The 24,405-nt window shown below is 40.3% G+C and overlaps 1 protein-coding gene across 6 annotated transcripts in view; it reads right to left on the reverse strand.

Moving 5' to 3' along the window:
* Positions 1 to 24,405, reverse strand: part of HMCN1 (hemicentin 1) — a 397,788-nt gene that overhangs the window by 169,121 nt on the left and 204,262 nt on the right. For all 6 annotated transcript variants that reach the window (XM_036015314.1, XM_028530624.2, XM_036015317.1 and 3 more), the window contains 9 exons: positions 19,464 to 19,658; positions 16,543 to 16,638; positions 15,029 to 15,156; positions 13,554 to 13,698; positions 10,971 to 11,083; positions 8,980 to 9,139; positions 8,183 to 8,351; positions 4,048 to 4,175; positions 2,312 to 2,584 (listed from right to left, as the gene is read on the reverse strand). In XM_036015314.1, the coding sequence (XP_035871207.1) occupies positions 2,312 to 2,584; positions 4,048 to 4,175; positions 8,183 to 8,351; positions 8,980 to 9,139; positions 10,971 to 11,083; positions 13,554 to 13,698; positions 15,029 to 15,156; positions 16,543 to 16,638; positions 19,464 to 19,658 (1,407 nt within the window). The remainder of the gene's footprint in view (positions 1 to 2,311; positions 2,585 to 4,047; positions 4,176 to 8,182; positions 8,352 to 8,979; positions 9,140 to 10,970; positions 11,084 to 13,553; positions 13,699 to 15,028; positions 15,157 to 16,542; positions 16,639 to 19,463; positions 19,659 to 24,405) is intronic.

The raw sequence follows: 24,405 nt of genomic DNA on the forward strand, positions 1-24,405 counted from the left end.
GTTGACATTCTACGTTGGTGAGTTGGTATCTTTCCTGATTCTTCTTTTAAATACACCTTGTATTTCCAACTGCCAGACATTTCTACCTAGATGTGACCTAGGGATGTAAAACTCCACATGTCCCCACAAACATTCATTACTGAGTGCTCCCCGCAATCCTGTTCTGTTCCCTTTATTCCTCTAGTTAAGGCACCAGGCTCCCCTAGTGTTTAAGTCTTTCTCCCTTACTGCTGACCACCACATCCAATCAGTCACATAATGCCGTATCTGTTCACACATCTGCATCCTCCCCACTCTCCTGATGCTGCTGTTTATTTCCAGCCCCTAAGAACTATTTCAGAGCCCTGGCTGGGTATCGTCCTGATACACCAAGGTTGTGGGATGGATCCCCGGCCAGGGCACATACAAGGAGTATGCAATAAAATGCATAAATAAGTGGAACAACAATTCAATGTTTTCCTTTCTCTTTCTCTCTCACTCTCATTCAAAAAAATTAATTAAAAAATTAAAAGAAAGAACTATTTCAATAGGCTTCTCATTGGAGTCCTTTCCTCCAACATGTATCCATTTGGATTCATGTTCCACAGAGCCCTTGGAATATCCTCTCTAAGCCGGAAGTCCAATAGTGTGGCTTACTCACCTGGTCACAGCAACTACTTTTATTCGTTATGTGTGGAGGACAGGCTGTCACACCTGTTCTGTTCTCAGCGCTCCCCCAGTGCATCCGCAGTCCCCGAACAGCCTCCCTCTCCATTCATTTCTGGAGTGAATGTCGCTCCACACCCTTTCCTCCCCATATACATGATTTCTTGCTTGAACTTGTTTTAGTCCATTCCATTCTTCCCCCCAGTCCGACTACCATCATCTTGTGCCTGAGCTACTTCAAGTCTCCAGATGTTTCCTCTCCCCACAAAGAGCGATCTTTTAAAATCTAAATCTGACACACCACCTCCCCATCCCCAGTAAAAGGCCTCTAAGTCTTTTCATTGCACTTAGAGTCTGAACACCCTGTTCTGGGTTCCTAGCTCTTGGGTAGCCTGGCCCCTGAGTACGTGTCCAGCTTGATGACACAGCAGCATTCAGTCTGGAGTGCAGCCATCTGGCTTGTACTGATTGGGTTATTTATTGCCCCCAGTGGATCCAAAATATCACATTCCCTCCTTTCACAGTCTATGTCTTCTTCTGGAAGGTTCTCCCCACCCCATCCCACCACATCCTTGCTTGTCACCTAACACACTTCCACCCATTCTTCGAATCTCAACTGGCACGTCTCTACCCTAGGCACAGATTCTTTGACTTAGCTTTCTGTGAACAACTCATATAAATATTTTGACCATTTCATGATGGCACTAACCAGTTTGTGATTATGAGGTTATTTAGTAATGTCTATCTCTCCCATTAAACCATACACATAAGCCCTCTAACTGTACCAAGTGGATGAATGAACCGAAGAAGCTCTCCGCCCACATCCTAGTCGCCTATTCAAAAAGAATTGTGATGTGCCGGGGACAAAGTAGCAAGTACCATGCTAAGTATGACGCCTACTTATCTTTCCTTCTTGCCTTTGTACTGGCCTTCTCTCTGACCTGGAGTGATCTTCCCCCTGACTTCTGCATGGCTATTTCCTCACAGTCAACAACATCTCACCCTAAATATTATCACCTCCTCACAGGAGTCCTACCTGACAATCCTGTGTAAAGTACCAACTGCCGGGAGTACCAACGTATATTAATTATCCACCCGGCACTTCCCACAATCTGTGTATTTGTTTGCTTGCTCTCTGCCTTCACACAGTAGAACAGCTCATAAAAGCAGGTGCTTTGATTTGTAACTACTTTCTCCTCACTGCCTAAAACATGACAGACACCTGGTAGGAGCTTGATAAATATTTGTGGCTTCAAGGAATAATCACTGGTCTTGAAATCCTCTAAACGAGGCCAACATCATTACAGGGAACCATGGAACTAGACTCTATAGGGATTGATAGGGAGTGCACCCTGCCACTATGAGGCAAAATCCTATTCCAACACCCCTCTGCCCACAGTTTCTCCCACGACAGTGGGTGGGGCAGTGATCCAGGACTGATTCCATCACCTGCATCATCCACAGCAACTTCATTTTCAAAGGCAAACATACAAAAAAGGATGTAGGTTTAATAATAGTACGGTTTCATGTCTTTCTGGAGGGGTTCTCCTTTCAAAGTTAACCGAAGAGTCATGATGCAAGACTATCCAAGTGATGTATTTCATATAGATTCCAGGGGTTTCCTCTCACCCTCCCCATATATATATCTTCCTATGCCCCGAATCACCTTGGACGTGAAGTGTTATCTCCGTTTCATCATTGCCTGCGATGTTAGCAGCAACGCATGTGTACACGCCGGCATCTGAGAGCATGGCCTGGTTGATGCTTAACGTCCCACCAGGATGGCTAACGTGCTGCACTCCGTCAACCAGCACGGCGCTCCCACCTTTAAACCAGGTGATCACGGGAAGGGGCGTCCCTTGAGCACTGCATGGGAGGTCCACTCTTTGACCAGCTTGGACTTTCATGAGCTTAGGGCCACGCTGTATCTTTGGAGAAACTGGAAGCAACAATGGAGTATTAATAATCCAACTTTTAGATGTGTCCTACCTTTTCTCACTTCAAATGAGAGCTCCTTACCAAGAGGCCACGTGACAAAGTGGAACAATCTCAGGATTTGAACCCAGGCTCAGGCCACTCACTGATTTGGTGATCTAGGGCTAGTCAACTTCCTAAGGCCGGTTGATTGATAAACCAGGTGAAATAACCTCTTCAACACCAGTACACTGAAAGGACTGTGGGGCATATGAACATGAAACTCCTCATGCTAAACTGGAGGATGAGCAAGCATTTCAAAATGTTAGATTTCCTGTAATTTCTAAATAACTTTAAGACCCTCTTAAAAGGCAATCCAGATAATTTCCGTAAGAGACTAAAACAAAAAGCATTTCTCCCCATGCACGTTTAGTTTTTGTTCTTTTTGTGGAAGCTTTAGCCAGACAGGAAGAAAGGCTTTTCATAAAAGCCTCTGCAAATTTCAGAGAAGTAAATCAAGATCAAATCTTTGCTATTTTTCTTTACCTACCTCCCTTTAGAATGAGAGTGAGAAAATCCCCTCAATTTAAATGAGATAATTTATAAAAACACTGGCATATATTATTGGGTTCCGCTTACATGCAGTATGTGCTAGAGAATCCAATGACTCTGAAGGATATAATTAGAATTTATATATCTTACACCCCTAAAAAGCCCAGTTTGTCTGTCCTTATTTTTAAACTGAATATTTAAGCAATGCTTCCTATAGGTTGTGACTAACCTTGTAGGTTTGATAGTATTATTGCCATTATTTTATGAAAGACAAAACTAAAGATAAGAAGAGTTAGGCAGTGCACTTAGTGTCTCAGGACCAGTAAATGAAAAAATTCCATTAAATCTCCAATCCCACAATCAACAGAACGCTATAGTAGTGATTAATCTGAGGGTGAAATTAGGTCAAAACTCTCTGACTTGGACGACGTGCTCACTCAGTATGTGTTGGCTGAATGGCTAATTGGACAGACAATGATAAATTGAGGGACTAAAGCAGACCAACTAGGGAGTTTCAAAGTAGTTAAAAAATCCTGCAAAGCAGAATATTTTCAGATGCTGAGCTCTTTGAATAGTGAAAATGACCTTTTAAATACTATTAAATTCTTCCTTGAAAATTTGCATTTGCTCCTACAAAAAGCCACCAGTCTAAACAAATTTTTCTCCCTGTATATCAACAAGAGTCATAAGTCACTGGGAACGACTAGTAAAATCAAGTCCCAAACTAATACTGTCCACTTGCGGGATAAGGGGGGTGTTGCTTACAAGGGGTGGATAAACTTTTCAGGGTAAATGAAAGAAAATCACATCTCAACTTTCAGAAAATTTTCTCTAATTACATTATACATAATTTGAAGGTTAATTATCAAAGAAACCGGGATATGGATCTCTCAGTGGCCAGGACACAGATATCTATGTCTTCATTTCAAAACTCACCGTGAACACTTAATTTAACAGACTGAGTCACGTTCCCAGCAATGTTTGTGGCGACACAGAGGTACATCCCACTATCTGAGACGCGGGCCTCTGTGATCTTCATTGAACCAGAAGGGAGGAAGGTGTGTCTGGAAGGAAGAAACCACAGAGTAGACTGTAGAACATGAGACTTTAGATATCGCCTATGTGTTTGGGAATTACTACTCTGCAAGGAGTTTTTGAAACTGTTTCCCCACCACAAATGTCTTTTATACACCTTTAAGTTGGCTTAATTTCATAATTATTTTGCATATTCCAGATGATGTTCTTGCAAATACAAAATCAGTTTTCCCTGTCCTTTGAATCCAACTTAATAGTTTGAAATGATCAAAAAAACTGTACATCTTTCTGGTTTATTAAGTTGTAGCTTTAAAAAGCAAATGTATATTTTCGGCAATTTAATATACAAAGTCCATTCAGAAAGTATCCAGCCATGTAATATAAAAAATAGAGACATTTACTGAAGAAGATTCGAGATACAAAAAACATTGTGCATAAGACAATGACGCCTCAGTCCCCTTCAAAGTAGGCACCTTGGACCTCACACAGTTCTCCTAGTAGCTATCAGCTGCCCCGTTGTATTTTCCTGAATCTCATTGGTGGTCTGAAATCTCGTCTCTTTCAAAGGTGATTTTAGTTTGGGAAAAGCCACAAGTGTCAGGGCACCCAATCTGGGCTGTAGGGGGGCTGAGTCACCTGGGTGATTTGATGTTTTGCCAAAATCCTCTGCAAGAAATGTGATGCATGAGTGGGTGCATTGTTGTGATGAAGCTACCAATCACCAGTTGCGCATAGCTGCGACCTTCTGAGTCATCTGCATAGTTTCCGTGGAGGAATGTTCAAGCTTAATGCAAAATTTGGTGCAGACTCATTGCTCTCCTAGCACAGTCATTTTGAATGCGACAGGCACACAGCACACATGCTCACTGAGTGGTGTCTACCATCCCCACTGACTGGTACAGTGAGGTCAACACTTTTTACACATGGGCATTCCAGTCCACTCTCCTTGGCTGCCAGGTTACATCAATGTCACGCAAACCATTTTCGTTATATTAACAATGGCTGCACTTTTTCTGGACGGACCTCATATTTGGAATACTTTATGGTCTTTTCTACAAAATTTCATTTAAAGATTTAGTTGTGTTAAAATAAAGGCAAAAGAAACTATATGTATAATTCTTAAATATATGTTGAATATATTCTTTCTATAGAAGAATAATGTAGTTGGGTGAACCAGACCTACATATAAAAATATTATTACATTCATTGTATTACAATGCCTTTATGGGGAGAAGGAGGCAAATAGACATACTTAATATTAAAATTTCATATAAATCTTAGACAAACAAAGTGTGCTATTGGTCCAGAGACAGACAAATGGATAAAGAGTAAAAGACAGAGTCCCTCGCAAAAGAATTAAGCATATGTGAGAACTCAACAAGTAATATGCCATATCAGAGGTGATATCACAGAAAGCAAGAAAAGTTTTGGCTATTCAAAAATTGTGTTGGGTAACTGACTTTCCATATGGGAAAATACATAAATAAAATTAGAGCTACCTAATAGAAGAAAACTACCTAATACAATATACAACATAAAAAGCCGTATGAATCAAAGTCCAAAATGTGAAAAACAACCCTTAAAATATTGGAATAAAACATTAGAGGCCATGTTTGTGATCTTCTTTGTAAAGTACCAATCTTAAAAACAATAGATTAATACACTGAGCTCCATTAAAACTTTTAAACTTTGTATAGCCAGTCACCATACATAAACAAACAGAAAGCCTCATGGTGGACAGAGAGAAGATAATTGCAACAGAGGCAACGCACAAAGGAATGCTATTAAGAACAAAGACCAAATTTCCATGTTTAAGAAGGAAAAGACAAGTCAACGGAAAACTGTGCAGCATGTTTAAAGAAGCAATTCTCAGTTAACACAAATGGCCAACAAACGAAGGAAGAGCATTCCGGGCTCACTGGAAGTCAGTATATGAAAACTAAGACAGTTGCAAGACACCCATCTGACCAGCAAAAATGTTTGTCAGCCAACCTCATGCATTGATTATAATGCAGAAACAAGTACACATAGGTCCTATTGGTGGAAGAGCTAACCAGTATGGCTCCATTGGAAAGTAATTCAGAAATGTCTACAAAACTGAAAACAGGAATTCCTTCTACCAGAAATTGTAGTTCTTGTTATAAGGAAACTCATGCATGTGTATACAGAAGATATTCACTGAAAGGTCTTGTTTGTAAAACCAGAAGGAAGGAAGGAAGGAAGGAAGGAAGGAAGGGAGGGAGGGAGGGAGGACAAATGAGAACATGAATGTCCATAAATAAGGAAACGTATATATAAAATGTAGAAAATGTACATGATACTTAAAATAAACTAAATCTATATATATTAAAGTGGGTAATGTTGAACTAATAAAGCAGGCAGAATAACAATATATGTTACAATTGCAAATTGAAAACAAAATTTAAAACACAGAAAACAACACTCTGTACTTTCTATACTGTGGATGTATAGCATGCATATCAAGTTTGTGGCGGTGTTTACCTGAGGAAGAGAGAAAAGAGACTGGGGAGGAAAACAAACTTCAGCTTTATCTATATAATATGGTATTTCTTTTATTCAAAAATATTCGAAGCAAATATTTTTCCAAAGACATGGTAAAATTATGTAAAGTAGTTCTTGTTTATTTTTTTGGTGAACAGTGGTAGGTCAACTATAGTGGTGTGAATTTATAGCCTCATAAATATGCATCGACAAGTCTAACAGGCAATAGCTGGAGACTATAATTCTTATTCCACTAGTAACTTTTGGCATGATATTGAGCTAAATAGTAATTGCTATTATTTTTTGAGAACTAGAGACAAAAGTTGTATACTATATATTATCTTACATAATCCTTTAGGTAAGCATTATTCCCATTTCATAAACAAGAAATCTGAGGGGAAGAGAAGTCCGTTGGAAACCCTACCAACAGTAGCAGGCAAGCTTTAATGGCAGAGGTAGGCTTCCAGTCACGCCTATCCTGACCCCCATAGCTGTCAGCCTGCTCTCCATCTATGAATCTGCTCGTTTTGCTTGTTAGTTCAGTTTGTTCATTAGATTCCACATATGAGTGAAATCATATGGTATTTGTCTTTCTCCAGGTTAGGAGGTGGAGGGATGGAGCAAAAAGGAAAAAGGACTCATGGGCATGGACAACAGTGTAGTGACTGAGGGAGGGAAGGGAATATAAGGGGGATAAATGGTAATGGGGAAATACAATAAAAATCAATTTTAAAAACATAAGTAAAAATATCTGAAAAAAATTAATAAATAAATAAAGCCATACCTTCATGGCAACTAAGTTTGTGCTTTTTTTTTTTAAATCCTCGCCTGAGGGTATGGTTATTGCTTTTAGAGAAACAGGAAGGGAGAGAGAGAGAGAGAAACATCCATGTGAGAGAGAAACACCAATCAGTTTCCTATCCTACATTTCCCAACAGGGGAACGAACCCGCAGCCTAGGTATGTGCCTTGACCAGGAACCAAACCCGCAACCGTTTGGTGTACGGATTGACTCTCCAACCGACTGAGCCACCAGGCCGGGGCAAAGCTTGTGCTCTTAAAGGCTCTGGCAACCTGATTTGCATGTCACTCAGCTTATCAACCATATTGTCTCCGTGGGTCTTTATATGAACAAGGGCTTAATCAACAAGATTTTTACAAAACCATATAACGAAAAGTCAAATCCTAGACATCAGAGTATCTATTGTGTTTTATTCTCCTGTGGGATTAATGGAATTCTATGTGTAATACACACTTTGTGCTAACATGAATCTCTGTACAAACGTGCTTCATTTTAATCACCACCTTGTAAGAAGCACCTGTGGAAAATTATGCCAAAGCTGGGTATTAGCATTTCTGATACCACATAATGATTTAGAGGGCATAGACATTTTCTATAGACTCAACTGCACATGTGAATCACCTTAAATGTAAGGGTTTTTTTTTTTTTGAAACTTTTGACAACGTGAATATATCTAGCCCTCTGTCCTGAGAGGTGATGTTTCCGTGGGTTACACTCATCCGTGGTGTCCTACCTTGGAGAGAACGGCGAGATGAGCTGGTGCTCTTTGGCCCAGGTGATTATGGGTGGGGGTGAGCTCTTCACTTCGCATGGAAGGGTCACCTCTTCCCCAGCAAGGACAGAAATCTCCACAGGCTTATCCTGCGACAGTCCTCGTTGATCTCCAAACACTCTGGGCCTTACTGAAATAAACACATGTTTTGGAAGGGACCTAGTATATCAAAAACATTTAACTTACAAGAAAATGTGGATTACAAATATTCTTAAATGATTTACCAAAAAAAAAGGTGTTTATTCCAAGATTTGGGGCATATCTAAAACTTCCCATGCAGACACTGATCGTCAGAGCTGAAAGGAAAATGCCTAGCAAGTTTCCCTTTCTGGCTCTAACTGGATCGCACCATGAAGAGGTCAAGAGGTCGGCTGAAATGCCCTCTTGGGGTCTGCCCACCGTAAAAGGAGCCCTCGAAGGCAGGGCGCTCACCAAGTCACAGCTGAGGTTCGGCTTCACCGGGAGTTTAACAAACTGGGGTTTTTCCAAAGAGTTGGGTGCAAGGGGCATGCTCCTCGGGACAAAACCATAACATTTTCTCCAAGGGCTCTACACACAATGATTCTCCCTGCAAATCCGAAGCTAAATAGAGGAGATGTTGGCTTGCAGGGAAAAATACAAACCGGGGACAGCAGTTCACTTTAGGCGGATAGCCTTGGTAACATTTTCTGGGAGAGGACTGTGAGTCTTGGCCCAGAGGCAAGGCAGTGGGGAAAAAACGCCCCCCCCCCCCCCCCCCCCCCCCCGAGAGCCCTCACCATAGACAGTCAGCTGCACCTTCCTTTTGGCGTAGCCGGCGGCGTTGGTGGCGGTGCAGACGTACTCGCCACTCTCCTCACCCCCGGGGGACACCACGTACAGACTCCCATCAGCCCCTGCGGAAAACTTAGCACTGCTGGTGGGAATCAGCTCGCCTTTCTGCAAAACACGGTCAAGAGCAAAGTTTTTTCTTTTGTTGTTGTTTTTTCTTAATGATAAAGAGTGACTTACTGTCTGGAAGAGGAAGAAAAAAATCTCCAAGGGGAAATTATGAGACGACAAAAAACATGCTGATGTGAAGAAAGTTATCGGTGAGAAAGATTAAATGAATAAAGCAAGGGTCATAGTTCTTCATGCTAAACTCTGCACGAAGCTACATTTCACTCCGGAGCTACTGAAAGATGGAGGGACAATGCCAATAACAGTCATGAAGGGGACAGTGCTGATATTAAGCCAGGCACCGTTTTGAGCATGTCTCATAAATTAACAATTTTTTTATTTTAACTGTTGTTCAAGTACAGTTTTCTGTCTTTTACTCCCATCTCAGCCCACCCCCCAGCCCTCCCCACTGCCCTCCGATTCCCCACCCCCAGTTTTTGTCCATGTGTCCTTTATACTTGTTCTTGTAAACCCTTCCCATTTCAACACTCATGACAATCTTAAGAGGAGGAGCTATCACAGCCCCCATATTGCAGATGAAAGAACACTAGGGGGCAGTGTGGAGGTCACAGAGTCGGTCAGCGGTGGTAGAGCTGGCTCTCGAACCCTGGCAGTCAGCCTCTGCAGCCCAAACCTCTGCTGAACCTCTGGGCCTGATCACATCACAGGGCTGGCCTGCAAAGATTTCATATTCGTATTTTCCTAAAAGGCTCCAAACTCCTACTGCACCAAACTCTGTGCTGTCTCAGGATCAGCTTCATTGTTGTACGTTTATGTCCAGAGACAGAAATGTCAAGTTTTTTCATTTGTTTTTCCTGAGGTCAACACCAACTTTTCCATATTTGAGCTTTTGTTAGATGTATAACATTAGATGGCACGACAAAATACTTTGGTTGTGGCAGTAATTATACAAATGCCACACTCATTATTATGCCATCGTTTATATTACTTTGTATCTGCAGGCTTAAACTGATTTACAGAAGATATGCCATCTTTGTGCTTGTTCAAAGATGGAAAGGACTTTCCCAGGAAAGGGGTTTTTCCTCACTGCAAGAACACAAATAAAAGCCGTACAACTTCACGACAGGGATATAAAGGGGGAATCGACAGGGTCGTGTATGTGTCTCAGTGTGGCTTCCCGAAGAGCACAGTCGGGGACAAAGTCTAAGAGGCCTGAGGGGGTGGGGGAGTGAGTGAGGCACAGAGGGAAGGAAAGATAATCAAGGGTTTCACTGCTCTGCTTTCCTCTGTGGCTGGGCCCATGAGCTTCGATGTGCTGGGGACCCTCTGAGAAACCGTGCGGATACACCTCGGAGGGACTCTTCTGAAGAGTGAGCAGTGAGGTTTTATGTAACACCTTTCCCAGACACGAGTGAGTCCCCCTGCACTTCTTGGACACCTGTTAGCAGGCCAAGTGGCCTTCGAGGCTTTGGACAAAGCTCTGAGTCCAAACATGAGGGAGGCACCTGCATGAGGTGCGACCCTAGCAGAGTGCACGGCGCTGTCCACAGAAGTGCGCTGGAAACAGCAGGCCCTTGGGGATGTGGGGAGGGGTAAAAAAGACCTGCTACCCCATCCAAGGTACTTAGGAAGTTTCAGGACACACAGAACGTGCTTTATTAGTGGTCCCTGTTGTGTTGTTAACACTATCCAAGCATCAGGTAGGTGACCGCACGAAGGACACTTTAATGTCCTTTCCAAGAGGTAGGGCTGCACGGGGGTTCCTTTTTCATAAGGTTTTATGGTACAGTCACAAGGTCCATGTATGGCTGCCATTTAAATAACATCAGCACACATAACATTAACACTCGGCACTCGGTGGGCCGCTTACCTTGGACCAGGTGATAGATGGTTTGGGAATTCCACTCGCTTTGCAGGGTAGCGTTACTGGGACGCCTTCGATGGTACTGAGGATCTGCTGCCCGTGCTGAATGGTCGGCAGAACTGAAACAGGAAGCAGCGTTCAGAATCCGAGCGCCCGCCCTTCCATTCGGTCCTGCATCTTTGGAGTTGAGCCCTTCTAGGATACGCTGAATATCTGTAAAAACTAGTGAAGGCTCGGCATTTTCTGATAGAAGTGCAGGGTAACTTGTCAGGGAATGTCATAAACAAAGCAAATACGACGGTTATGATCTGAAGAGTTTAATACAAATTTAAAATCGAGTAATAAATTATGTGTAGTAAGTTGACTCTTCTAACAAAAATATGAGAGGAATGAAGAAAACCAGTGTTTCCATGGAAACTCCAGGTAAAATGACACCGCAAGAATTATTCGATGAACCCCTATCTTTAAGCCTTGGCCATTACCCATGAAGCTGCAGTGAGCTGACATAAGCCCACCTCCAGAGAAGGGGGCTGTTTGACCCCTACAAATTAAATGTCTATACACAAGGATCACTTAGTGAGCTACTAAATTTGGCCTATAAGAAAAGGATTTCTTTTTCTTAAAAAGAATTCAACAGTACAACTTGAAGGTCCTTAGGAGTTTACATTTTAAAGGCTAAAATAAAGGTTTGCAAGTCACTATTTTTCACTAATAAGAACAACGTATCTTTTGACTGTAGAAAACAACTGAAGGATTAACATTATATCAGTAGAAGCAAAAGGAAAAGAGAGAATGTTTCTAATTCCATAATTACATACCTCAATTAGTCATAATCAACTTGCACATAAAAATTAGCAATACTTAATATTCTCAAAGCAATGAGTTTGATTAAAGAAGCTCCGGTACATGAAGGTTCCCAACACGGTGCCAGGCACACAGTAAAAGCCCAATAATACCAGGCACTGGCTTTCCTTCCATTGTTAAGGTGAGACTAGAACTTAAGTACTCACTGTGCCTCTTGCCTTTAAGGCAGATTTCTCTAGAACAATCACAGCTGCCCTGGAGCAGAAGTTTATCAGAACCAGAGACACCAGAGACCTCAGCGCACAAGCTTCCCCGGGAGGCTTACATTAGCTTTGCTCCGCACTCCTGTTTTCCTTAGGCTGGCTTTCGTCTTCGGGTAATTTATTCCTAAAGAACTGGCAGCACCTCCCCAGCCCTACACAAAAATATCAGGCTATTCTCTAAAGCAAGGAGTCCAACGTCCAGAATCATCATGGATCAGTCAACCTCCAACTACGCTGTCATTTTGCAGCGACATGGAATAAGTCACATCGTTAAAGTGCTCATTCAGTTTGACAGCCGTAAAGGGAAGTGGCACATTGAGGCAGCAGTTTTCAAATCTGATGTCATTTGAGTATGGAAGAGCTGTTTCTCTCCAGATTGTCCATCTTTGTAAATAGACATGATAAGTAAATGGTTTGTCATTTTAATTTGCATTTATATATGTTCATTTAGACTATAACTTACTTAGTGTGACATTAGTACTTCTTCAAAAATAATATTTCTTCAAGGATATCTCATATGACATTGGTGAAAACTGATATAAGACTGAGACAGGTGAAAGAGGCTATTTACAAAGAGAAGCAGATGTTTTTTAAAAACTGATGGTCTATGAATGTCTTAACCACTATGCTATACACCTGAAATTAATATAATACTGAATGTCAAATGCAAGGAAATAAATTATTTTTTTAAAAAGATGATCATTTTAAAAGGAGATGGTCTGCATCTACTGAAAATTTCAATAGACCAAGCAAAATTTGGAAATTACAGGATTCTCCAATTCATGAACTAAAAAATAAAGGACTGAATTAACTACTAAAAATAAATGTTCTGTGCTTTCATCTCTGTACCAGAACTATGGTGTAATTCCACACTTACAAAAAATTCAATGTCGCAAAGTCCTTAAAGGGAATATACAAAAAAAGTTGTGACAATTTCTTGAACGATGAAGCTGTCATTTATTTGTTGAGACATAAAATGCTGGTAACTGTTAGTCACGAATGGAAAGAGATAGCTCCTGGATTTTCTTCTTTGTGACTGTTAAGTTACTTATCACACACAAAGATGGTCTGGACCACAAACAATGAGGTGACCTTTAGAACAGTTTCTAACTAACACACAAAGGGGTCATTAGTAAGGACATGCTTGTTGCACAATCCAAAAAGAAAAGGCCATTTGGATCGTATAATAAAATCAGCTTGCCTGAAATTAAAATGTATTTTTAACCAGAACTCTTTGAGAACTGAGTTCACTTTTATCAATTAAGAAACCACTCACAAAAGCCCTTGGCCGGACTCAGCGAGGCAACTCCCAGGAATGTCTTTTTGTGTACATAGAATAGGAAAATCTGGAAACAGCCTGAACAGTGTAAATATTGTTCAAGCAATGAAGCTTTTTGTTAAGAATAACAATTAGGAAAGATAGCCACTTCTCCTAACCAGAGGACCAGAATTCTTTGGTTTAAAGCCACAAAGCCAGCTTTGAACATGGTTTGGAAAGGATGACAGCAGGGGTGTGCCTTACCATGCACATCCACAGTGGTGGTTTTGTTCATGCTCCCAGCAACGTTACTGGCCACGCAAGTGTATTCACCTCCATCCTGGAGGCGAGCTCTTTCAATATGGAGACTCCCATCACTGCGCACCGTGATGTAAGGATTCTGGACCAACTTAAAGAGGAAAAAAAAGCTATTTTAATTAAAAAGGCAATGCAGGCTAAGCCAAAACCGAATCTGCTTTTTTTTCAACTAGGTGATTAAATGTCTGATGAAGTAACAAGATATTTTAACATCCTTAAGTGAAAAATACTGAGCAGGAAATGTTACTAAGGGCAGCGGTCAGTGGTACGTCATCCTGATGTACCACCAAAAATGATACCAACTAACATGGGTCAGAGTTAGGCACGCACTGGAAAAAGGAAAGAAACAGAGATACCACTCGTTTGACATTTCAGTCATTTCGGTTATCACTCAGGACCCAAGTTTCACCAATAATTTTTACTCTCAGATTAATTTGTTCTCCTCCAAGAAATCCTTCTGATCACTCGCATACCATTTGATGTTTTTATTTGGGCAAGCAGGCACGTATTCAAGCTGACAGAAGGTGACTTACTCTCCACAGCCAGCCTTTCAGTGAGAGATGTAAGTATCAGAGGACAACGGATGGAAGGGGAAGAGAGACACGGAAGGCTGGCAATGTTTTCTGTTGCCAGAATGGTCCACTCTGACTCTGTAGCATTTACACATTTTGTTCCATCACAGGAGATCTTATTGCTCAAAAAGTATCATCCTATGTTATAAGGGCATTTAGTATCCATTGAGGTATACTAATTTTTCTCAGGTTTGTATGCAAATATTAACCATTTCACAACTTAGTCCATGGGCTCAATTCACTTCTTATTGGTACTTCGAGATGAGAGTAAGCCTAACTGCTCTGGAAAATGGAAGAGAAAGATGCTGTGAACCAGGTGAAATTTTATTGCCATAAATAGCATGTTTATAGAAAAATTCCACAGAACTGGGAAAGTCACATCCTTTCACAAGTAAAATTAGACACTGATACAAAATAGATCCACATTTTAAAAGAGTTCACAATAAAAGACATGTTTGAAGTTAATGATGATCAATATATAAAATGGAAGAATATTTATGAGAATATTAACATGTCATTATGGCTTGCAAAGAAGTATATAAAAATATTTAAATGCTATGAAAATAACTTCATACTTGTTTCAGGTTTTACATATTCTGAAAAAGCATTTATTATTACATTACATTTAACGCAAAATTATGAAAATTACACTATTAACTATTTCTCTGGCTTATTAGTTCCAAAGCAATATGAACTGCATAAACATATTAATAATGAAGGAAAGTTTGGGAGGCATTTATGAAATATACCTTTGCATATTTATCAAATTGAAATTTCAATGGTTGGAATACACTGCCTCTTACTCAAGAAAACTAGGGATGTGAATGCATGAATTTAAAGCATTCTTACCATGGCTGAATTCTTCACCCACCGGCGCTCTGGAATGGGGTTTCCAGCCAGCAGAGCACAAGGCAAGGTGAGCTGCTGCCCTTCGATGACACTGGCCGCCGCAGGGCTGATTCCGATGAGCGGAGCCACTGCGTCGGAGAGAACAGGCGCTGACAACTCTATTTCACCCGAAAGGAAGGCAAACTCTTTCATAGGCCAACCTGGCTACTCAGTATAATATTTTTTAAAGTGATTTTTCCGGAACAAGATTTTAAAATGTAAAAGAGTGTGAAGTGGAAAATAGAGATAAAGGACCCTATGAAGACAAGAGAAAGGCAAGAGGACAGGTGATAGCACAGAAGTGGAGAAAGTGTAACAGATCACGTCTATGGCATGGGAGACCAGAAATGTTGAGCCGAGAAATTCGCCATATATTGAATAGACAGGTGGAGAGCAGCTGAAAACATTTCCAAGTGGAAAAGAGGAGTCATCAGAACTGTCTTCAGGACATATGAATCTGTTTCCACTTCATTTGTTTGTCTATTTTGTTCATTAGATTCCACATATAAGTGAAACTGTTTGGTATTTGTCTTTCTCCGACTGGCTTATTTGACTTAGCATGATACACTCCAGGTCCATCCATGCCATTGCAAATGGTAAGAGTTCCTTCTGAAAACTGAAAATAGGGCTTACTGCTGAAGGGACAAACTGGAAGGGCTAGGACTGGGGAGGAGGCTGTCATTTGCTCAAGTAAATAAAATGAGGCAGATTCCCGCAGATGGAAGGTTAAAGAAGTGTTGTAAAGATATTCTTCTCTGGAAATCAATAAATAGATCTGACATAAATCATAGCAAAATGCGTAAGAGATTCTACTTGGAAAATTTCAGTACATGTAGATGAATAAAGGAAGGTACCTAAAGAAAATTTCATGAAAGTATATTGATGAGGAACATATACTGACATTTAAAAATCACACTAAATGCTGTAATAATTAAAACAACGTAGAACTCGTGCATAAATAGAATTCCAAGGAATAAACATAGGGATACAAATTTAGCATGTGATCAAATGGGCACTTTAATCAGTAGGAAGAGAATACTCAATGAAAGATGCTGAAATAAATGTCTTACTACTTATAAGTCAAATATATTCTTACTTTATATCACACACAAAAATAATTCCATATGATCTAAAATAGTAACTATGAAAAAGGTAAACAAAAAAGAACTCCACTACTCTAACATGTATGTGCATGTGTATACGTATTCATATTTACACTTAAATCAATTTGTTGAAATCGACCTTCATTTCTTCAAAGGGAAAAATAAGAAGCTTAGGGCAGGTGACCTTTAAGACCATTTTCAGTTCTAACATCCTATAAAATATGAAATATGGTAGGGGAGGGAAGGTTAATCGAGTAGGCAGATATTTACCTGGTTTGCTGAAAAATGAAAATAGGACAGGCAAGAGATGACGTAGGAAGAGAAGGCTAGAGACTTCGGAGAGCGTGGGTCTCAGCATTGAACTGATCTTACCAAGTCCTGTCACCGTTACAGTTGTCTGGGACTGGATCTTGCCAAACTGGTTTTCAGCTTCACAGATGTAGGTTCCTTTATCACTTGCCCATAAGTCTACAAATAAGAGATCATTTTTACTCATTCAACATCATCTCTGGAACACGAACTATGCCCTAGGCACAGCGCTGAGAGCTGTGGGCGGATGATACTATGGCACTGCCTTCTGGCAGTAGACATTCTAGAGGAGGAGCCATTCCGGAGCCAACACTCACACTGCAGCGTGAATTAACGCCACAGTGTGAGTTTCCATCAATGAGCTATGGGAGCTGAGAGCACACGGACTGGCGGCATGTAGAGGAGCTAAGGGAGGCTGAACACATCGCAGCTGCACCTTAAATAGCACGCAGAGGGGAAGGAGGGCAGTGCAAACCCAATGGGCTGCAAAGGCAAAGGCGTGACTTGAAAATAGTGGTCTGTAGAAAGATTGGGAAGCTGCACCACCACTCTCGAGGCGTTTTGGAGGTTTGCAGGGGAGATCTTCTTAGTTGGCCCAGTGGATTGGGGAGTCTATTGGCATTTAGTTGTCAAAAACTAGGGAGCTGACACATGGAGTGGATTCACAAAAGGAACAGTCATCCCGAGTCCAGCGAGACTTCTGAAGGTCCCACTGGAAATTCAGTGGATTTGATGACCTCACTTATAATTATACGGGGTGGGGCAAAAGTAGTTTTATACTTGTTTATATGGAAAATAATGCAATAAGTAATAAATAATAATGCAAGAATAAACTGTGTTTCACATACTCATTACTGTAAACCTACTTTTGCCCCTCTTTGTATAAGCTTACAACCTAATTCTGTATAAGTGGAAGAAAGAAAGTACATTATCCACTGTTTTAGAAAATCACTTCACCAGTTTGGAGTTTTTGAGTTATCAACCCCACACTCCTGTGTCATTCTGCATGTTAGCTGTCAAATTCACGGTGATGTACATAAATGTGTATGTACATTATATAAACATTACCAGATAAGTCCCAGAGTAATTGAAATGCTTATCCCTTTAACAAAATTACTTTATTTTCCTTTGTGCCACATTTAAGATGTTAAAATGATTTCTGTTATGTAGATAGAGCAAACATATGAAATTTTTCAAGCTAATACAAAGAATATCATACAATATTTTTAATTAAAGAGGGTGTTGGGGGACCAGGAGGAGGACCACTGGGTTATAGCTCATAGAGATACAGGAAGGAGACTGAACCGGAAGAGGTAGCCTGGTGCCTTATAACGACTGTGCTTTTGTCTTGAGAGCCATAGGGGAGGCAAGAGAAGATTTTAAATAGAGGAATGACTGCCATCTTTGCAAGTATCATAACCAAAATAAGCACAGCTTAATCTGCTGATGAGATTTGGACAGAGAAAGACGCAGCTTTCCTGTAGGAAGAGTTCCACACCCTCTCAGATAACGTGCGGTGCAAAGATCCTACTCCTCTGTCAACCAGAAGCACACTAACTGCAGAGCAGCATCTGGAAAACACAGGCGGTGCCTACTCTCAACCGCAGCACACCTTCACTGGCAAAGGGAAATTCAGCAAACCACCTGGTGAATAAGTCACCCAACGCTTCTAAGCAAGCTATTTTTTTATATTATCAACTCTGGGACTGATTTGTGCCGAAATACAAAATACGACCAAGAACTAAGTTTCTAGTCACTAGTTCATTCTAGAGGATTTAATTGGGACAACTGGATGGTCATTGGTCAATACAGTGCCCTCTTGTGCTCTTCTGTTCTTTTATCTCCTCTACCTGATTTGTTTACAGGCCTAATTTTTTCCCTCCGGGCTGCTTCTCATCCCGCCATCCCCTCACCTGTGTAACTGCGTGAGCCCCCCCCTCCTCCCTCTCTCTCATCTCTCCTCCCACCCTACACAGTTGTTCTAAAACGGCATTTTCACCGGCTTTTCCCCATCTATGATGATTGGCAGCCTCCTTTTCATTGTCATTAAATGCATTCCTTCGCCTGCCCATTTAGGTCCTGCACAACGTGACCCAACCCAGTGAGTATTTCCCAGTAGGTGTTTCTGTGGCTGTGCATTCAGGCGGTGGATTGTAAGATGCCTCAACTTACATCTGACCTCTGTCTTCAACACAGAGTCTAGTACAGAGCTGAACACTGGAGCTCTTGTAATTAGACAGTCGTATTTGTATTTGAAAGTTTAAGTGGTTAATGTGCATTTAATACTGTTAATAAACACAGAAATCAATTACTGGAGGCTTGTTGCAAAATACTACAAAGATGCAATTACTTTTTAAAAAAACCATTTAATCATCTAAATGTTTCTACTCCTCTGGGGCCACTATCCAAATATTCTCAACATTATTTGAAAAAGTGCAAAGTGGTGATAAATATCTGATGCTTAACAGCTTATAGAGAAAGATTTTGGATCATGGAATATTTGACATTTTATTTTAATCTTTTGTTCCAGATAGATTTAGTTTTTAATAAAGAAATTTCCATGGGGTACAGGATCCCTATACATGTGGTTGTGTATTTTTGGCCAAAAATAATGCATTAATATTCACTACCAGTACTATTTTACCTTTCTCTACAACAGTTGGTGCAGAAGTCAATAAAATGTGATCACTTATCCACCTAAGAGGCCCAGGTGACTCTCTTTGCAATAAGAAACAATGATATATATGGAAGTCATATTGCTTCACAAGCCTTTTTGATATGGCTTATATTTAAATAAAATATAATTTCATTTATGAAGATTCCCAAATACAAGACTTCAATATGCGTTTAAAGTGAAATGCAACAAACACCAAATGCACTGGCAAGCTCAAGTTACTATTTGAAACCCAGCAACACCTATGCGTAAAACATGAGTGTGTAATATATGTGTGTACTTATATAAAAATATATTTCCTTTAACCTACTTGAAATAAAGAGAGCTCCTGTTCTTAGCTGGCTGATGGAACTCACTGAGAAGGGTCTTGAGAAGATCGGCATGTTGTCTAATCTTCGCCACTTGATCTTTGGTTCTGGGTAACCCTGGACATAGCAAGGTAATGTCACATTGGAACCAATTTCCATAGACACATCAGCAGGTTCTTGTATAAAAACTGGAGGTGCTAGAAGATATTTAAAACAACAACAGAAAAGGTCATTGGGATAGTATACGGGCACATTAAATATAAACTTAATTATTATACTGTCAGCAAACTGAATGTGAATCAAACCACTGTTCACATAATAGTATCAATTTACCATTTAAGTATTCCTGTCTGCTATTGAAATAGAAGATATTTCCTTTTGCTTTATAAATGAATAGAGACCCAAAGAACTTCAACTATTTAAAGTGATGATGAAGAGTGAGAATTTAAATCAGAATTACTTTCAATGAAATCTTTCATTTTAGAAATCTAGATCCAATTTTAGTTTTATGTTATACTCATATCTTTGTTATGCTCAAATCTTTAAGCTTTCTTATAAATAAGTTTGCCTTGTAATGAAATATTTTGACACCTTCCAAAGCTTACTCAAATTTTTAAATGAACTTAATTCATAGCAGAGTTCGTTCTTTAATAGATCATTGTATAACAAGCTAACAGTATTTAATCACAAATTATATCCATTCTACGTCACATTCTTGCTTCCCAGTACTGCTTATTTTTACATCTTTGGGTTAAAGACATTTAAGCTTGAGATTAGGGATACAAATTAAAGTAACAGATGATACTATTTGATAAAGAGAAAATGAGTGCTTAAAATCTTAGAGCTAAGAGATGACTCTGAAATTATAAAATTATAGATAAGAAGGCTATAATTATCCACATAACTCAGGTAACCACGGACACCGGAGGAAGAATTAGAAATATGTGAGAGGCACACTTCAGAAAACACAGGAATGTAACACGGGGAGGATGCCGTCAGCAAGCCTGAATACATGAGGTTCTCAGTGTGTCCTCTGTAACCATGAGTAATGATGTTTGAGACTCCAGGCAAAGAGAAATGTATATGATGCTGTTGGAGGTAATTCATGAAACCTGATTATGTGTAACTCTAAGAGGAGGTATCAAGGAGAGGTACCTGTTCAGTAGGTACTATTATTACTCTATTTATAGATGAAGAAACTGAGAAACACATAGCAAATTTGCTAAGTGTCACGTGGAATTGAACAGTGGAGCTATGACTGAAAATCAGGTAGCTCTGACTCCAGAGTCACCGCCCTTTCTTGTTTTATAAGCCTCCTCTTTTCTATGAGCTCCTTAAACTGCCCATATTTGAGCTGTTTGGCAGGCAAATAAAAATGGGTACAGAGGTTACATCCATCCTTCTCAATGAGAACTCAGGGACTCAGATGTACATTTGTCTCCCAAGCAGCACTCATTCTTTATTGGTCAAATATAAGGAACCCATGCTAAGGTCGCAGCCTAATTTCCCATGGTGTCCCTACACAAATCCTGTTCTCTGGGCAGTGAGATCTCTTCGCTCTAGACAAGGATTGAGCTTTCTCACGTGGGCACCTGTGTTACTGCCTTTCCTTTCGAATGTAATGTCTGTTGTTGATCTTGGCTCTGGAAATAGTGATGATACTTGAATCCAGGTCCAAAGGTCCCCCCTTGGTACCATCTCTTACCATCCAAATAAATAGGATTTCTTCCCTCTCCGAGGTCTCAGAGATCTCACTCTGCACCGCTCTCGCTGCAGTGGCCACCATTATCCTTTTATTAGGTGATTCATTTGATTTTCCATAGAGAGTTTATTTTTGTGACCATATTTTTACCTTTTATAGCAACTAACATAGTGCTTTGTGCATGATACACGAATGCCAGATCTTTGTAAATGATTCAATCAATATTAAAGCACTTTAACAGTAATCCTGTGTGTGTGTGTGTGTGTGTGTGTGTGTGTTTGCAGAAGTGTGTACGCTAATGACAACCTTGACCCAGTGCACTTTAACTTGTATTTTCAAGGAAACATGACAATTTCAGAAACCCTATTGTTTCTTTATTGGACCTAAGTAAAACAGGTTAAATACCATAATTGAGCACTGACTTTAAGAAGAAGCAGTGCATCTGTTTAGATGTTTTTTAGTCCACCTACAGGGGAATTTGACTTATAAAATAACAGGCAAAATAAACCTATTTTAAAATGGTTTAGAAAATAACTCATTGTTTGCTTATTCTAGGTGTATAAGGCCAGTTAGTTTTCTCTAAAGTGATTATAGTCATTTATTCAAGAGCTCATTGCTTTTCAGAAAAATTGAGGTTAAACGTAAAAGCCTCAGGAAGTGTTAGGCTCACAGTGGGGGTAGGGGAGTATGAAAATGGGACAGAAAACAAACCCAGAAGAGCAAAAAGATATGCAGGAGCCTGGGATCAACCAAGGACTTGGGAGAAAGCCAAGCTGACCGACTGAACTGAGCAGAGCCGTCAGTGGGAATGCAGGGGAATGAGAATGTTCAGAACTAAGAAAGCCAAGAACAACTGCAATATAAGTGGATAAGCGAAGCTCAAGCTGTGCCCATAAAACTCAATTAAGACAGGGGAAGTCATCCCGGGGGAAGAAGCTTCGGGAACAGTGTCAGGTACAAGACAGGCACGAGGTCAGGGGATATATGCGCTGGTATCAGAAAACAAGGCAAATGAGAGTACCAGGCACTAACTAGGTACGCAGCCAAGACATCATCAACGACAAGCAAACCTCAAAGACGAAGCAACTCCTAACGCAGGCCAACAAGTCTCCTAAATACTTCCTAGTCCCGACTGTGGCCAATGTGGGCTCCAAGTGAATTACCTTGGGCGGATGGCAAACAGATTAAGAGACCGGGGTAGAGGGAGCAGAAGTGACTGTGGCACAAAACGCTGGGCCTGTATGGAGGAGGCTGTGCTGCTCACAGGAGTTACAGCCCATTAGGTGGTTTCAAATGGCACTTCCCCTCCTTCTCAGTCTGTAAACCTGGAAAATGATTTTACCTCCCTGGTCTAAAGATCCCCATGAACAAATGGGGGTACCAGCATTTCTGACTTCATGTTGTTTAGAGAGAGAATGTTTATATTTATCAATCATTTAGCAAGTATTTATCACCCAAATAATAATTATCATTGATCATATGTATTGTAGAGTTGATATAGTTATTGTTCATTTCAATTTTGGCTACTGCATTACAGTCTGTCAGGGTTATGTTGAATCTTCTGTGATCCTTTAAATGTTTGTCTACAAGTACTTTGCCAATTGCTCAGGGTTAATGCACGTACAGTTCTGTCACTGATAGGTGTGTCTGTGTGTACACATTATTGTGAAAACATAAGAGTTACAAACAGGTTGGCCATCTTGCTCTTCCACTTATTCCATAAAATTATTCCAGTTCCTTTAATGATAATTAAATATACTCCACTATGACAACTCTTGCATAATATTAGTCACACAGAGATTGTTCTTTCCTAACATGGATGAACACACTGTTTCGTTTCTACCAAACCACAAAACACGAAACCGCAGTCGACCACTCAAACTCCGTGTGGTGTGGAATGCTGCAAATAATATCGCTGCCAGGCCAACGCTGTGTTTGATGTGGCCGATCTTCTCTTCTTCCAAATGACTTCAGAATCCACCACCCCTTTTTAAGATGGATAGAAGTCATTGGTACCTTGCCCTGCTGACCTGAGATGTCCACAACTCACAGCCATGACAATGAGAAATACAAAACAGGAGACTCACCACAAGAAGCTAGAACTCAAGAACAATATGAAAGTCCTTTTGTAATAATATAAAATTAAAAAATTTTTGATCTAATAGAGCTGATGTGAAGTAACAGGCCCACAAAAAACAATCTGAAAACCAAAACAATTACGTGATATGGAAAACAGCATGCTTTCCTTCTTAAGTCATAAGCTCCTTGGATTTACACCCAACGGTTTTGGAACTAAAGGGCAAGGAGGTTGGAGGGTAGAGGGAGCAAGAAAAAGGACTCATGGACTCGGACAACAGTGTGGTGACTGCAGGGGGAGGTGGGTATAAGGGAACTAAATGGTAATGGAAAAAATACAATAAAAACATTTAAAAAACAAAAAATAAAGTACACGTAATCCAAAACATAAAATAAAATAGAATGAATAATCTTATTCACTACTAATAGTAGTACCTAACTTGTCTCAAGATCTTTAAAAAAAAATCAGGTGGAAACAATGACTTTCACATTAGAAGTCTAACCCCTAATCTGAAATATCATGCCACTGTTACATATGCCTGTCTACATTATTTTCCAGGACTCAAAGTATCAGAGTGAGTGCTCAGTTTGTGAAGTCACTATTCACCTACTGATACAAGTGCCATTAAGCAGCTGCAGAAGAACAGCAGTAACCACCGGCACGCTGAATGCAGGTGGGTAGTAATGATGTCTCGTTTCATCTTTACGACCAACCCATCAGGTAGGTGCTATTCAATGCCAGGCAGAAAATCCAGCTTCTTTCCAGAGCCCATTCTCCTAACCACTTGATACCATTCTGGGGAAAATCTGGAGCACTCCTTTTTTTTTTTTTTGCTTGCTTTTCAACCTCATAGTGATAATCACAGCCATCATCACATTGTCATTTGCACAGATCTTGGCAGTGACATCCTATACGTCCCAGGATATGGAATGACAGTTTTATGTGGATAATCACACTTTGTAAGGTACAACGACCAGGACTTTTTAATAGCGAATGCGAAAATAGTTAAGGCATGACAGAAACGCAAGGCGCTGACTTTGGTATTACTGGACAATCGTTAACAATAATCAAGGTTAGAGTAAGCAAACGATTGAGTTTATGGGAATGATTCCATTGGAACGATTACAGGAACAACAGTTGAAAAAGTCTCTGTTTTAGAAAGGGT

This window comes from Phyllostomus discolor, chromosome 14 (genome assembly GCF_004126475.2).
Source record: "Phyllostomus discolor isolate MPI-MPIP mPhyDis1 chromosome 14, mPhyDis1.pri.v3, whole genome shotgun sequence".
Classification (NCBI taxonomy): domain Eukaryota; kingdom Metazoa; phylum Chordata; class Mammalia; order Chiroptera; family Phyllostomidae; genus Phyllostomus; species Phyllostomus discolor.